We start from the raw sequence: 14,186 nt of genomic DNA on the forward strand, positions 1-14,186 counted from the left end.
CAGCCTCCCTGCCGCTCTGAAAATTGAGGAGAACCATCTGTGGTTCTGGAAGCACCTCAAGATCTTCCTCTTTGCTTCTACTTACTCTCCTCCTCTTCCCTGCTGAACTCCTAGCTGAAACTGAAACTGCACTGGTCACCTGGCTACCCTCTGTTCTCAGGCCCAGGTCCCCTCCCTGCCAGTTGCACACCTGCACTGCCCCCCTGGCAACCCTTGCACTCTGGGGCTGTTTCTGTACCCCTACAGCCCCCTACCAGCACATGACACCTGATGTCTGCACTTATCCTTCACATGCCACCAGCTGGCCTCACTTCTTATTTATTGTTATTATTTATTGCTTTTATTTATTTACTGTTCATCCTATGTACTGCACTTCCCCTCTCCCTTCCCCCTCTCACTTTTCTCCTTCCCCCTCCTCTGCACTTGCGCGATCTCAATGTCACCTGGCCTAGTAAGATTGCTGTCTCTGTCTTCCCTCTGTTCCCCTCCCATGCCTTGTCGCGTCTTGAAACACTTGTGTATAGACGCGTTATAAATGCCATATCATATCATATCATATCATATCATATCATATCATATCATATCATATCATGCTCACCGCATGACATACACATAGACCTGTGTACTGTGGGTGGACACAGCCCGCAGGAGCCGTCCCCCCTGTCATATTTATTTGGAATATGACAGCCAAGAGTACACCATGTCGTCTCAGAAGGGGGAGGGCAAAACCTTCCTCCTGCCATGGCCAGCCTGATTTACTATCAAAGGCTCCATGGATCTGCCCTGTCAGTTTGTTTGCCCTCTGCAGATAGTAGCAGCAATTAACATAATTAACATACTGATAGAGTATATTTCAAATTGGCCCACATGGGGCCTGGCTGCAGAGTTTTAATAAAGGAGACAGGAAACCCCAACAACCTTTTGATATGCACTGCGTCAACATGAAGCCAGCTCCCACCCCTCAGTATCAAGGGCAGTGAACTGTCATGTCTAGGACAGGAGGGGGACCCCTTTCAGAAGATAAGAGTATGTGGATTGATGGGGCAGAAAGTCTGTTCTCACCGCAGATTCAAGGGAAATGTGCTGCTTTAATAGGGAACCACAGAGAGCCCATGAACTAGAGAGACCCATTAATCCACAACAGACAGGACAGGAAGAAGATGGGTGGGACTTATTATTACATGGTTTCAGCCTTTTGCAAAGTACTGTGGTTATGATCTCATGCATTCAGGAGATTGTTGGTGGAGACCTAGGATTTATTCATTAAGGTAGGCTTAGTAGGCTTAGACTACACCAATCACTGTGGCCAATCTGGCTTTAAAAGAGGGCTGAACCCCTCTTTTGGGCAGATCATCTGCAAGGAGTAACAAGGAGTAACAGGAAGAACTCATTGGGACCCTGGCTGAAGGTGCAGTCTGCCTCACAGCTTCCGCCAGTGAAGAAGGGCCACGATTTCCAAAGAGGGAAACAAGATCCCTCTCCTAAACATCTCCCAGGGAACTGAGGGAGATACTGAATCCAGAGGACGCTCCAGCAGCTGCAGAACCCCTACCCCGCCAGCATACAGCGTGCCCTGCTAGGCTCTGCAAGCAAGCGTCCTAGGTGGGAAGTGCCAGAGAGTCTCTGAACCAAACCCAGTACAAGGCCCGTGCCTGCAACACTCTCCTCAGCTTTGGGCCATTCGCCATAAAGAATGACACAAGCCCAGTGAAGAAACTAGGAGGAGTGCATCGACAAGCATCAACCAGTGTCTGCCTTAAAGGACATATTTAAGCCAGTCAAGCCCCTTGTGCTGCAACCGACTGCACTGCTGACTGTTGTCACGCAGCAGTCACTAACAACATCTGGGACACCTCGAACAGTGCTTCAGACCACCAACCTTCACTGAGTCAATGATTCCTGACCTCGAGCCGCTGTGTAGGCCACCCTGCAGCTGTCCGTCCTGCCTCCAACCATCGAACTACCTGCCGCCTGATATCCGCAGCTGTCTCCCATCTTGAACTCTGTCGCAGACGCTGCAAAGTGCCCTGAGACCGATTTGATCCTGTTGAGCACCAAGAACTTCTACAAGCACAAGGTACATTGTGGTTCTTTCCCCCTGGTCCTTCTCTGAAGGCCCTTAGCGACATTTCACAACCCATTGATCCCTTTGTGCTGAAACCAAAGTATCCTTGACCTATTGAGATTAATTACTTTATCGACTACCCTCCTGTCAGTATCCAGAGAGCATCCTTTTTCCTTCTTGAAACTGTCTGTCCTCTGCATTCCTTTACAGGGTGGGTTGTAGTTTGTAGTGTACTAGAACTGTCTGTTGGGATGTTAATAAAGTAGATCTTTTTATATAACCTATGGGGTAATAATTGTATTTTCACTTTTTTGCAACTAACCAACGATCCACGACCTTGCGGAGATAAGCCTGCCATTCCGTGCACGTTTGCCAAAATTGGACAAGGAGGTTTCTAATTTGCTTGTGTTTCCATCTGTTTGGACCCCTTCTGGTATACTAGAGGTGTGGGGCTGATTGATGGTTTAGAAACCCACATTCATCCCTGAACCACTGGTGCCCCGGAAGTTGATGCGTCACAACCATGCATGCATTGTCCTCAATCTTTGAGCTTCATCTTGCTTATCAACCTGGAAGTCAATTTGGAGTCTCTTTGAGTTGCGATTCCAACAAAAACGGATATGCTCTCAAGTGTACTATTCGATGACAAGAATGTTTTACTACATTATATCATTATGGTTTGATCTGTATTGTAATGTATAGAGAAGGCACGTTTTTGGTCCTATTCTTAACTACAGGTGCACAAGATGTATAGGCTAGAGTTTGGTAGCACTTTGTACTGTTTCGTATGACAGAACTCTGAATGCCAGGTGTTAGCCTGCTGTTAGAATGTGGGGCCTCATTACAAGTTTACCGGTCCGGTAACAACGGTGCAGGTAAGCTACCGGCACCGTTGTTAGAGGAACGGCAAACTAAGAGGTCTGCGAGCGGGTGCCTTTGCCCCCACCAGGTCTGACCTGGCTGGCGGAACGGCACCCGCTCGCTGACCTTTTCATGAATGGTGCCGGTGCATCCGTCCTCCCCATTCCTGTTGCGTCCAATGGGAATGGGGAGTAATATTTTCCGACGCCCGGGAATGGGCAATTACCGGGTCCGCCGGGGCTGTAATGCCCTGGTAATTGCCCTTTCTGGGAGCCGGAAGGTTCATGACTCCGGCGGCAGCCATGCCGGTATTTACAGGCACTGCTACTTCGCCAACATCGTAAAGACCCCCAGTGTCTTGTATTTTTTATGATATAGGTAAGCAGTATCGTGTATCACAAACCCAGAGTTTTTATGACATCATAATACAATGTAAATTAATAGGAACAGAACACTCTTGAGTATCCAATTAATTACATCTGAATTTTCAAATACAATTAAGAATTTCAGCACAGTAGTTAAATGATTGATATCCTAACCTCCCAGCAACCCAACGGGAAGGTTGTCTTGGATTTATCAATGCAGCAAACTTTGCATATCTTCTGTTAGATTAATTTTCATTGCATGAAGTGTTTGTCCGTGGAGAGCTGTTTTGTGTCCCCCACCAAGGCTATCCAGCCCATATTATCTTACATAATACCTTTTTTTTAGCTCATAATTTTGGTGGATGCCTTTCCAGACCCACATCGGTCTCTCCCTCACGCAGTTCTGGGGCACCGGAGCCAGAAATAGCATAGCAATGGATGACGCATGTCTACATTCCATTGTGTGAATGTTCATGATATTAGCATTTTAAAGTATGCGAGAGGAATGGGGATGTTGGATCTAGACTGCAAAGAGGTTGCATTTGTAATAGAGTGAGATGAGTTTAGCTGCCCTTCAGAGCAGCAACTGGTAAGAGTGATAGGGGTGTGCAAACGGTTCTGTTGTGATGCCTTTTGGATGGTCAAGCCCTTCTTAGCCGAATAGTGAAAATCACGCCTAGGACCATCTTCAAGAACTGCTTAAGTCTGAACATTGGACAACGGGAAGGGACCCATTGCTCTTTTTCTTGTTCTGTTTAAGGACTATGAAAAAATTGAGTTTCAGGTTTGGCAGTGTGACATAAATCTCTGTCCCAAATGTAATCCTATCCTGTTTCTTGAGTTATACATAATTGAATGATCTTGAATTCAAAGGTTGGTCCCATTCAGGATTATCAAAGTGACCGCCTTAATGCCCTATTCTAGACTTGGACAAATTTCCCAATCAGGGAATCTGTATTCAAGTGGATAATGCTGAAGCAGTACTTGTTCATTCTCGTTTGAAGTATTCTGCCCTGTTTCTTCGAACATTTAATGTTCTAGGTTGCTCTTTGGATTATGCGACCAGATACAGCGTAGAGATGGATGCAGGGGTAACTGGACCCTGAGTTTTGAACTCTTGATTGCTTTGTGGTGGTGGCAGGGGTGTGTTCTGTGTTTGAGTCTGCCTTCGACAAACCTTTTTTTTCTACACGTCATTCGATTGCCTGGAGGCTAGTGAACAGGGGTGTAGAAAACTTCCTAAGCCTTCTCTTCCTGGAGAATGAGTCGGGCGTTTCTAGCAATCTTGCGTTGGGTTTCCAGATGTGGCTCGCTTGGTGACCATTAGGACAAGGTCATGGTTCTTGTCTCTGTTTGTACCTGAATGGATCTTTTTTAAGGTTCTTAATGCTGCAAGTCACCCAAAAGCATGAACTTGTTACCCCGATTTATGAATTCTGGAGTTCCGAACTCCTAGTGGGTATAGGCCATTGCTCTAATGTATTCGTGTCGCACAAACTCTTTTGACTGGTGGAAAATGAGTAGCAAAGCAACCACTCTCATCTGCATTTTCTTTCTCGTAGGCCTTTCTGGGCATTGCTGGTGCTGGCGTTGATCGGACAGCACCTGTGTGCTCGCTTCGCATTCCTCACAATATCTGCTACAAATCGGGAATTGAACAACAGGTAAGTGTGAGACGTTGAATGCCATGTTGGGCTGAGGATGGCTGGATGATGGGTGATTGGTTGGGTCCTGTTTCTGAAGTCCTAGGTCACAGGTCAGAGTTTCCCATTGAACTACTTACATTCCCGATCTCGTGTAGCATTTTTTCGACAGAGCTGATCGGCGTGGATGGTCAAATATTTACTCTTGACCTACATTGGCAGGGTTCTCCCAGAGCATGGCAAGGTAAGGCAACAGAACGACGGGTGAATGTCCACCTGCACAACTGCATCCAAGCACTGTGAATAGTCTCCTACACGAAGATCCTTGGTGCCAGCCCTTTCATGGCTGGCTTAAGTTTTCATAATAAGGTCAAACGGTGGCAGGTATTTGACTTTGGGAGCCTCATTCTAGTGAATATGGAGCTGGAATAGGGACGATAGCTCAGGGGAAACACACTCGCCTTGGAAGCAATATCAAAGCGCAGTGGTGCCATGGCATTTACAACCTGAGCTGGAACCCAGAATCTCTAGGCACTAGTGGGGAGAATCCAGGGTGCGTAAGCCTTTTGCAGAGTTGCCATAAGGACTACTGCATGCACTCGGTGGCATTACTATTCTTCATATAATTGGGAGTCTTGGCGAGCATTGCAACTTTGTCGCCTCTAGGATGGTAAATTCATGCCAGATATGCAGCATTTGCGCATTTCCAGCCCTTTTGAGAGATTGAAATGCAGAAGGAGCAGCAACAGTCCACACTATTAGCATCTCGAGACAAATTGCATGCACTACATCAATTGTCTGGCATAGTAATGTTACTGCTTGTTTTGTCTCTTTTTTTTCCCCTTCCCCTCTCCTCCCTTATTGTTCCTTGCACTTGCACTATCGGAAATGTCGCCAGGTTGATTATGATAGTTATTTCACATTCTGAATTGTTTCAAGGACTTGTAAGAATGTAATTGTATTCCCCCATGTTCCCTCCCTCATTGAAGCGCTTTGAAACACATTGTGTATAGGCGCTATACAAATAAACGATCAATTCAATTCAAAAGGGTCAGTACCGACCACTCTGACGCTTTGGCACATTATGCCTTGCCACATGTAACAGAAGGCTCACACTCTCAACACCTTTGTGACACCCAAACATATTTTTGTTCAACCAAAGCATTCTTATTCAGCGTTTCATCGCAGATTCCGCCAGTTTCTTAGCGCTATAATAACAGATGCAATTATTACCCCATTTTAATGGGACTTGATTCACTGAGCTCAGAAGGATGAAAGGCTAAGTTAGCCTTCCATGGGATTCGAACTTGTGAATAGCAGGCTGCCCTCCTGTCAGAGACCAGTACTTAGATTCTTTAATTCTGAGCTACCAACCCAGATAAAAAATGTGGCATGGGGGTGAGGAATAATATTTTTTCCTCCACCGCCTTTGTGGAGGCGAAATTATGTGGGACCCCCTCTTTTTCATAATGAATTTATTGCAGGAAATATCTCTAAAATACCTCATGAGATCAATACGTCACAAATCCACAATGCGTATGGTCTTTATCGTATCGTCTCGTATCGTCTCGGGAGGATAGCACAGCGGCAGCGTGCACGCCTTGGAAGCAAGATGACACGGAGCAACAACAGGTTCGATCCCCGGGTCCGCGCTTAGAAACCTCTGAGTGTTTAAGCGCGTATAAATACGTAACCAAGACAAAAAACAAAAAAAAAAAAAACACAATTACGCAACTAAGAAAAATAAACAATTCCTGTAACAGAGCCTCGATGCCTGCGGGCTGTGTGAGCGCTTTATAAATTTAAAATTAAATTAAATTTTAAAAATGGCTGGTGAATGGACTGCCAAAATGAGTCAATATATCCAGGAGTTCAGTCAGTCCTGGTTGTTAGCGCAAGAGTGTATATAGAAAAACCATGTTCCTTGTCGGTTTTAGTGAAGAGAAGTGGCGATGGTTTTGTTTCATCCACTCGCTATAGGTTAATTGTATTGTTTATTTATATAGCGCCTATACACAGAAAAGTGTTTCAAAGCGCTCAAGGAGGGTGGGTACAAGGGGAAAAAACAACATTCGCTCAGAGCCCTTGAAATTCTGAGATGATAATAGTCTGCACAGGCAGAGTAAGTCGTAAAATACATTGCATTAGTAAAAATGATGTCCACATATCCCTCCATGGCACATTGTGACCAGTATTGATGACGTCATACAGATGGTAGCGAACAAAGTACAACAATATTGAATATCCATTATTTGTGGACGGATTTTAATTTCCAAGGTCTCATTTGAAATATCTTTTCATGCCTATAAGGGGGGTCCTAACAACATTTACTCTGAAGTCAATAGTGTCTCAATACATTATGATATTTATAGTGAAGATCTGCAGTCAAAGCACAGCTGCTGACCCCAAGTTGCTTCAATCCTAAGGTGAAAAGCAGTCGCCAGTAATAGGTTTTATAGCAAAATGTTCCAATGTTAATGCTGGGAAAGAAGTGCCATCAATTGCATCATACTTGCTTCCCTGGGCCATGTTTTGGTGCTCTGGGTATTTATTTATTTTGAAATGTGTAGAGCGCACCTAGCCTTGAGGGATTTGGGCGCTGAGTTTCTTATGAGCAGTACATACAGTGACGCAAATCACAGAACATGTTGTGCTACAATTGGTGGTACATCACTTATTCTAACATGGATGAAGAGCAAATTAGACAAAGCGCAGTTGGTCGATGCATGTATTGGAAGATGACTTGACTGTTCTCCCATTTAATAATACAAATAGTTGGTGTTTTATATAGAGCCACGTGATGAGTATTGCAGTTTCAGACCCTCTTGTACCACTTGCTACTAATTACCATCAGTATTGCCCATAGTTGGGGTATTCAGTTTGTGGCCTCAGTAGGATAACGTTATGAGTTTGCCCAGAGGATTAGCAGACCATTGTCTGCTGAGCAGCTCGTCCTCATTAGAGATGTGTGTAATGTTTAGCGTTACCCTCCTACACCCCCACTTGATAATGTGTTTTGACGGGTAGCATTGATAAGACATTGCCTGTTTGTCAACTTGAGAAATGTCCTCTAAAGAATTGGGACACACTGCAGGTACGTGTCCCCAGCTCTGAACTGCTCTGCCCCTTTTGTCTCCCGCAGGCGGGCCCTGTACCTGGTGACGTACCTGCTCTTCCCTGTTAACGTGCTGCTGGGGGTCATTATGGGAATCTGGCGGGTCGTCATCTCGGCTCTCTTCAACATTGTCCACATGTGCCGCCTGGACATAAGCCTCCTCCATCGGGCTGTCGAGACCTTTGACCCAGGTAATTATGAGTGCTGGCAACCCAACCTAACTTTTGATTTGGCTCCTAATGGTGTTCGCTACCTGTGTAAGAAAATAGAAATGACGTAGTTGATTGACCTGACCCTTTTTCTGGCACTTATGGAGGGATACATATATGCCAGGTTCATCACTGGTGTCATGATCTCCGCTATCTGTATTCTTTTCCCCTTGATGTGATTAACAAGATCCAACTGAGCCTTCAAAGACAGCTTTGTAAAAGGTAAAGTGTCCTTTGCAGCCATTAAACTGCTTCGTTTGTAGTGCAAACGGATCAAATGTCTAAGCCAGACAGCATTGCTGCACTCATCTCTGAATGAAGTTCTTAGGTTGGAGTTTTGGGGTCACTCTGTTGGGTCATGTGAAAGCTGTTAAACGGTTATACATCTTCCACCAATTAGATGCCGAGTTATCACCCTGTGTGTGCTAAAGTTACATGCTTAAACCACTTCAGTTCATAGAATTGTCAAATTTTCAGAATACACTTTAGCACACTTGGCCATCTGCTACTTTTACATAGATATTGATCAGGAAATAGCAAGAATTAATACATTCACCAGTGGTGCCTGTGACAGGTTCTTCTCTAATATAAATGGCAGGGGAAGGGGTTTGTTTTTAGTTTTGTATAGAAAAGTTAGGGTTCCATGTAATAATGTCTGCTAAAAAATATCACCATGCAAAGAAATCTCTGAAGAATTGCTGTTTTTTGTGGGGACATTATACATGGAACATGCAGGGGACACCCCCACAAACCTCAAACCCTTTTTTTAATTTTTCATGGGGAGCGGGGGACACCCCTCGAACTCCCACTGCCCCTGTCCCTATATGCATATGGTCACCTATATAATGTCACCACAACCTTTTCTCGTCAACATTATATATTGTGACCATATATACTGGGATATTATTTCGTGATACCAAAGTTAGACTAGTATCAGCATGTTCTTGTAGTGTTTTATTAAAAAAAGAAAATGGTAGAAGGCCTATGTTGTTGACCTTATTGGGATGGTTAGAAAACTGAAACCATTAAGTTGTAATGTTGATAAGAGATGAATAGGGGAATATGTCTACAGATGGAAAACTGATAGTGAAATTGTACTCTTTGTGGATTTGAATTCCCAATATAAAACTTTTAATGAAAAAATTGCCTTATTTGATTAAAGAATTTAAAGAATCACAACAATTGTATTGTTTAAGTGGGTGCCCTTGTTTGTCCCTCATTTCACTTTCGGAGGTACAAGCTCTTTCCTTACATATAGGAAAGCACAGACCGTTGGCTTTGGGGTTGCAAGTCTCCATGATTATCTGCTCAGAAAAATATCGCTTCCAGAGTGACTTGGCTGATGCTACACCATCTTCCAACTTCAGCCCCAGTGAATGTATGGCCTCTTTAATCTTGTCCTATTGGTTGTTTGTTGCTTGTTCATTCTTTACAATGGTTGTTGGGTGGAACGGGTGGGTACATTTCTGGTGTATACATTCTATGTAGCAAAAGGCAAATGTGTCCCATCGTTACAATGACCTATGGCTTGTTGGTTCCTTGATTTGGACACAATGTGAGTGTCGAAATGGGAAAGTCCAGTATGAAAAATTAAGATTACCCTTAAGTGATACTTGTGACATCTCTTGCATCCTCTCATCATCAGCGACAACTTCAAAAGAGATTTTGGACTAAAACGGCAAGCCCGGCTCTGGTCTTGGAGTTGGCAGTACAGTCACAGCCAAGACTGCATGCCTAGACAGAGAGTGTGTCCATCCCCAAATGTTTTCAGAGATAATTGTCCCTAGAAGATTTTGATGGTGGCACTACAACTTGGCAATATATGGGGAATTATATCTGGTTTACTGTCCAGTTCCCTGTTGTTGACCTCTGATTTAGGTATGGGCATGGTTTAACTAATGCCAACTTGACCTACTCCGATTTGACCACATCTTTTTGGTCGAATTTGGTAGGTCAAATGGTATATTTTAATAAAAAAAATATTTGTGGGGTGGGGTAAGGGAATAGGTTGAGGTGGGGGGAAGTGCCGGGGGTGTACGGTCGCATTAGTTGGTGTTTTGCGGGAGGTCTCCCTCCACAATAGGTAAAAAAAGATTCAACCAATAAAATTTGGTCAAATCGGCAGTAGGTCAAGTTTGTTAGGTCCAACAACCCATATCCCTCTTTTACACTAAAGCAGACTCCATTCTCGAGTCCGCGACCGATGGCACATCCTATCTCAGACTCCCTCTCAAGGCCAAATTACAGATTGGCTTGCGGGTAGCCCTACCCTATCAGCTCAGCTAAACGCCTATGCCACGGCGGTGCCGTATCTCCTCTCATGTGCAGATGCAAGCAGAGCTGGTGCTCAGCATTTTTGATTGCTCACACAGTGTCTAACTCCCATTCCCACCTACGGGGGGGGGTAGCTACAGGTCTTCTGTGAATCACAAAAGGAGAGAGACAGGGCTCTGAAGGTCCCAGAACACTCTGGCCTATCATTATCAACTTAAAGGTATCGCACGTTCTTTATTCAACCTCATTCTCGCTCCTGCTGCAAGTTGGGAACGGTCTGAATCGCTGCCACTGCTCTAGTAGTTTTAAATAAGTGTCTGTAGTCACCACTCGTTGACCTCATGCAAGTGGCAGTTACCCCACACTCACTTCTGAAGGGGGATAGTTTTTGAAGCACGTGCCTTGTGGAGATATCAATGAGTACGGGCAATGTTTGTAATATAATGCCTCTTAACGTCGCTCTGCCTGCACCTCACTTAGGTTTGTGGTACTTAGCACTGCTCTGACCATAATCCGAAAGCTTTAGCTAACCATCTTTCCTCCCACTTAGTGTTGGAATTACTTTCCTCCTTTCACCTTCTAGACACCTTTCACTTTCGATACTTCAATTCGTAATTGTGATAACAATCACATTTATTTTAGAGGAATTTATTTTCAATTCTTCATTAAAATGCATACTCCTATCTTTGAAATTAGGGAATTTCGGATGTATGAAATATCATTTCGTTGTTGAAGGTTCTGCTGCTTTACTTATGGGAGTGTATGGTTATGTTATGATGGTGTTAGGCACTAACCAGTGGTTTACAGTGCTGTTAGGGAATTGGAAAAAGGAAAGTGTGGGAAGAGGAAATGTGCTTGGAAGAGAAATCAGAGGGGTGTGTGATGAAGAGAGATCATTAGACTACATGAAACACCCATAATACAATTCACCACCTTTAATGTGGCATTAAGATCTGTTACTGTAGATTTCTTTGAATATCATTTCACCTAATGAAACTTCACCAAATCCACTTCACCTAACATGGTAGGGGAAATGGTATATGTGTAATGCATAATAGGTGGGGTGTGGGGTAAGGGTATGAATTGGGGTAAGGAAGGGTGTGGGGGCTGCAGGGGTTCTCCTCCCACATTAAAAAAAGTAGAAAATGTAAAAAGTAAATTTAGTTTTTCTGTGTAATGGATTCAGTGAAATCTCCATTAGGTGAAATGTTTTTGAAAAAATCACATACATCCATTAAGATGCAGGGTTGGGTTTTGTATATCGTTCACTGCGGGTTTCGTCATCATAACAGGATGACCTACCCTGGTTGCTAATATATCTCTGTAGGAATGGGACTAGACAGAGGTGTGAGCGTCATTCGTTTTCTATTTTCTATGGCACAACTCGACTTTGTGCCTTACCTCCACCTCACAAACTCCTGTGTTATGAGACAAACGTCTAAAGTCTTAGGGCATGAAGCTATATGAAGCTACAATAGAAAACTATATGAAAAGTGTCTGTGAACAGGCTAGTCTAACAGACCTAAAAACTTTTATAGTGTCCTTACCTTGACCCCAAAAGTCCCAGGGACAAAGTATTGTGACGCAGGCATGGTATCGAGAGAGACACACACTCAAAGATATTCGTTTCAACACCTTTATTAACAAAGGTTCCTGGGTTGGTGTAATGACTGAACTGGCCCTAGCACTAGAGGGATGGTTCCCTTAACTGATGTTTCTAAGGGCCGTTGAAGTCTGGAAGTTCAAAATAAAAACCTGTCTTTTGTCTAAACCTAGGCTTGCTCTCACTCTTTGAGAAAAATGTGTTAGGTATTCTTTCAAAAGCAAGAAGTGGTGGTTCAACAAAAATAGGAAACAAGGATTGGTTTCATGTGGTCTTCTCACCAGGTGTAGGTTGGTCAGCTTCAAAATAAGTTCAATCAAAAAGGACTGTTCATAGGACCTCCTCCATAGTTCAAACAATGTCATTTTTAATCGCTTCCTCCAAGCAATTCCTTCAGTAACACAAAAATAATTAAGATTCCACTTTGATAGGCCTCTCAGGGTTCCCTTCCCAAGCTCAGGCCCCTCTTGAGTTTCAAAATACAAGTTCAGTTTGTCAGGATGTACCCTTCTTTCATATACAGTTATTTCAAAGGGGTAGCATCAGAGACTTTCAAAAACGCCAGGTTCTTTGCTCCTCCTAAGCATGACCACTCTGAACTTTAGCCCCTCTCTTTTATTTCCTGCTCTTAACTTTTTGTCTTCAGGGGCTTTCTGCACCCTTTCTTGTTACCTTCTGTTTTATTGACTTCTTTCTCATGCACCTTTCTTTCCTTCTCCTGCACAATTGAACCTTCCTCCCCTTCTTGTGCCCACTGGCATTTTTTTTAACTTCCTCCATGCACACTTGCACCTTTTTTATCTTTTTTGTGCCCCTGGCACTTTCTCCAGCTTCCTCATGCACAAATGCACTCTCTTTACCTTTACCTTTCCGTGCCCTCTGGCACCTTTCCAGCTTTCCTGTGCACACTTACACACTTTCCACTCTCCTGGGTAGCTTGCACCCTTCTCTCTCGTTTCAGGTCACTTGCAACCTCTTTATTATAGTTCTTTCACTTTGCACCCTCCACTATACTTGCTTTCTCTTACTTTCTCTTGATCTTGTCACTCTTCTTTCAATTTCTACTGCGTTACTAGTTTCCTTTCATTTCTTTCCTTTTCTCTGATTCGTACCGCTTTCTGCTTTCCTTTTGCCCGCTCCGCTTCACTCACCTACATGCTCCAGAGTCTCTCTCTCTCTTAAGAGACTCTCAACCTTCCCCTCAGGCACCCATAAGGCTGGCACAGGTCCCAAGGGAACAAGCAATGTTCCGACCACCAAGAGCAGCCAGCAGAATACTTTGCTCGGGCTCTCAGGAGAAACTGCTCCCTAGACACGCTGCAGCCCCTCCAAAATACTGGGCCAGTGTCTTGGTACAGCGTTGTCCTCTGGGCTGTTGATCCTGCTGCTCTCTGCTCCTTGGCTTCTCTGGTCCAAACAACATCCCCGGCTCGCCCATTCTCCTTTGCAGAACCACACCTTTTATAGTTGGAAAAATAGTCGAGTGGAGTCGGGTGTGAGTGATAATTGGTAAATGCCTGACTCTGCCGACTCTGTCAATGGGACAACCTAAGTTCTTTGTACAGCCGGCGGTTTCCCTTACACTCCCCATGTTATTCTATGGGAAATCTTCCCTACTCCCGGTTGCCTCTTCCTCGTCCCAGTATTTGTTGGAAACAGGGAGGGGGAGATGCAATGGGTTTGGAGATACCCCATGAAAGCTGAGGGAAACGGTTTCGAGGTAAAATGCGAAAAGGGGAATACCATTTCTTGCCCTCGGATGTTCTCCTCCCAATCCCCTGTGACCCTCCACTCAAGTGATCCTCCCTCGCTTGTCCAGCCCCAGGGTCAGGATCCAAAAGCGATGGCCCTTCCCTGGAGGATCCCGGGGAGAGTAGGTGGGAGAACACTGTCTGGTTTCTCACAGTATTCATCACACTACTTAGTGCACTTACAGTCTCAGTGATTTAGTGCCCAGCCCGAACCTTTAAGAAAATTACAAGTCCCAGGTATATAGCTATGTAGGGTCCAGCGTGCCGTTTCTCCACTTTACTTTTTGCTTTGTCCAGAAA

At 44.4% G+C, this 14,186-nt stretch overlaps 1 protein-coding gene across 2 annotated transcripts in view; it reads left to right on the plus strand.

Annotated features, from left to right (window-relative positions):
- Positions 1–14,186, plus strand: part of STRA6 (signaling receptor and transporter of retinol STRA6) — a 336,152-nt gene that overhangs the window by 266,794 nt on the left and 55,172 nt on the right. For both annotated transcript variants that reach the window (XM_069624589.1, XM_069624590.1), the window contains exons 15-16: positions 4,854–4,955; positions 8,077–8,240. In XM_069624589.1, coding sequence (XP_069480690.1) covers positions 4,854–4,955; positions 8,077–8,240 — 266 coding nt within the window. The remainder of the gene's footprint in view (positions 1–4,853; positions 4,956–8,076; positions 8,241–14,186) is intronic.

The sequence above is a fragment of the Ambystoma mexicanum genome, chromosome 11 (genome assembly GCF_040938575.1).
Source record: "Ambystoma mexicanum isolate Mex_15411 chromosome 11, UKY_AmexF1_1, whole genome shotgun sequence".
Taxonomy (NCBI): domain Eukaryota; kingdom Metazoa; phylum Chordata; class Amphibia; order Caudata; family Ambystomatidae; genus Ambystoma; species Ambystoma mexicanum.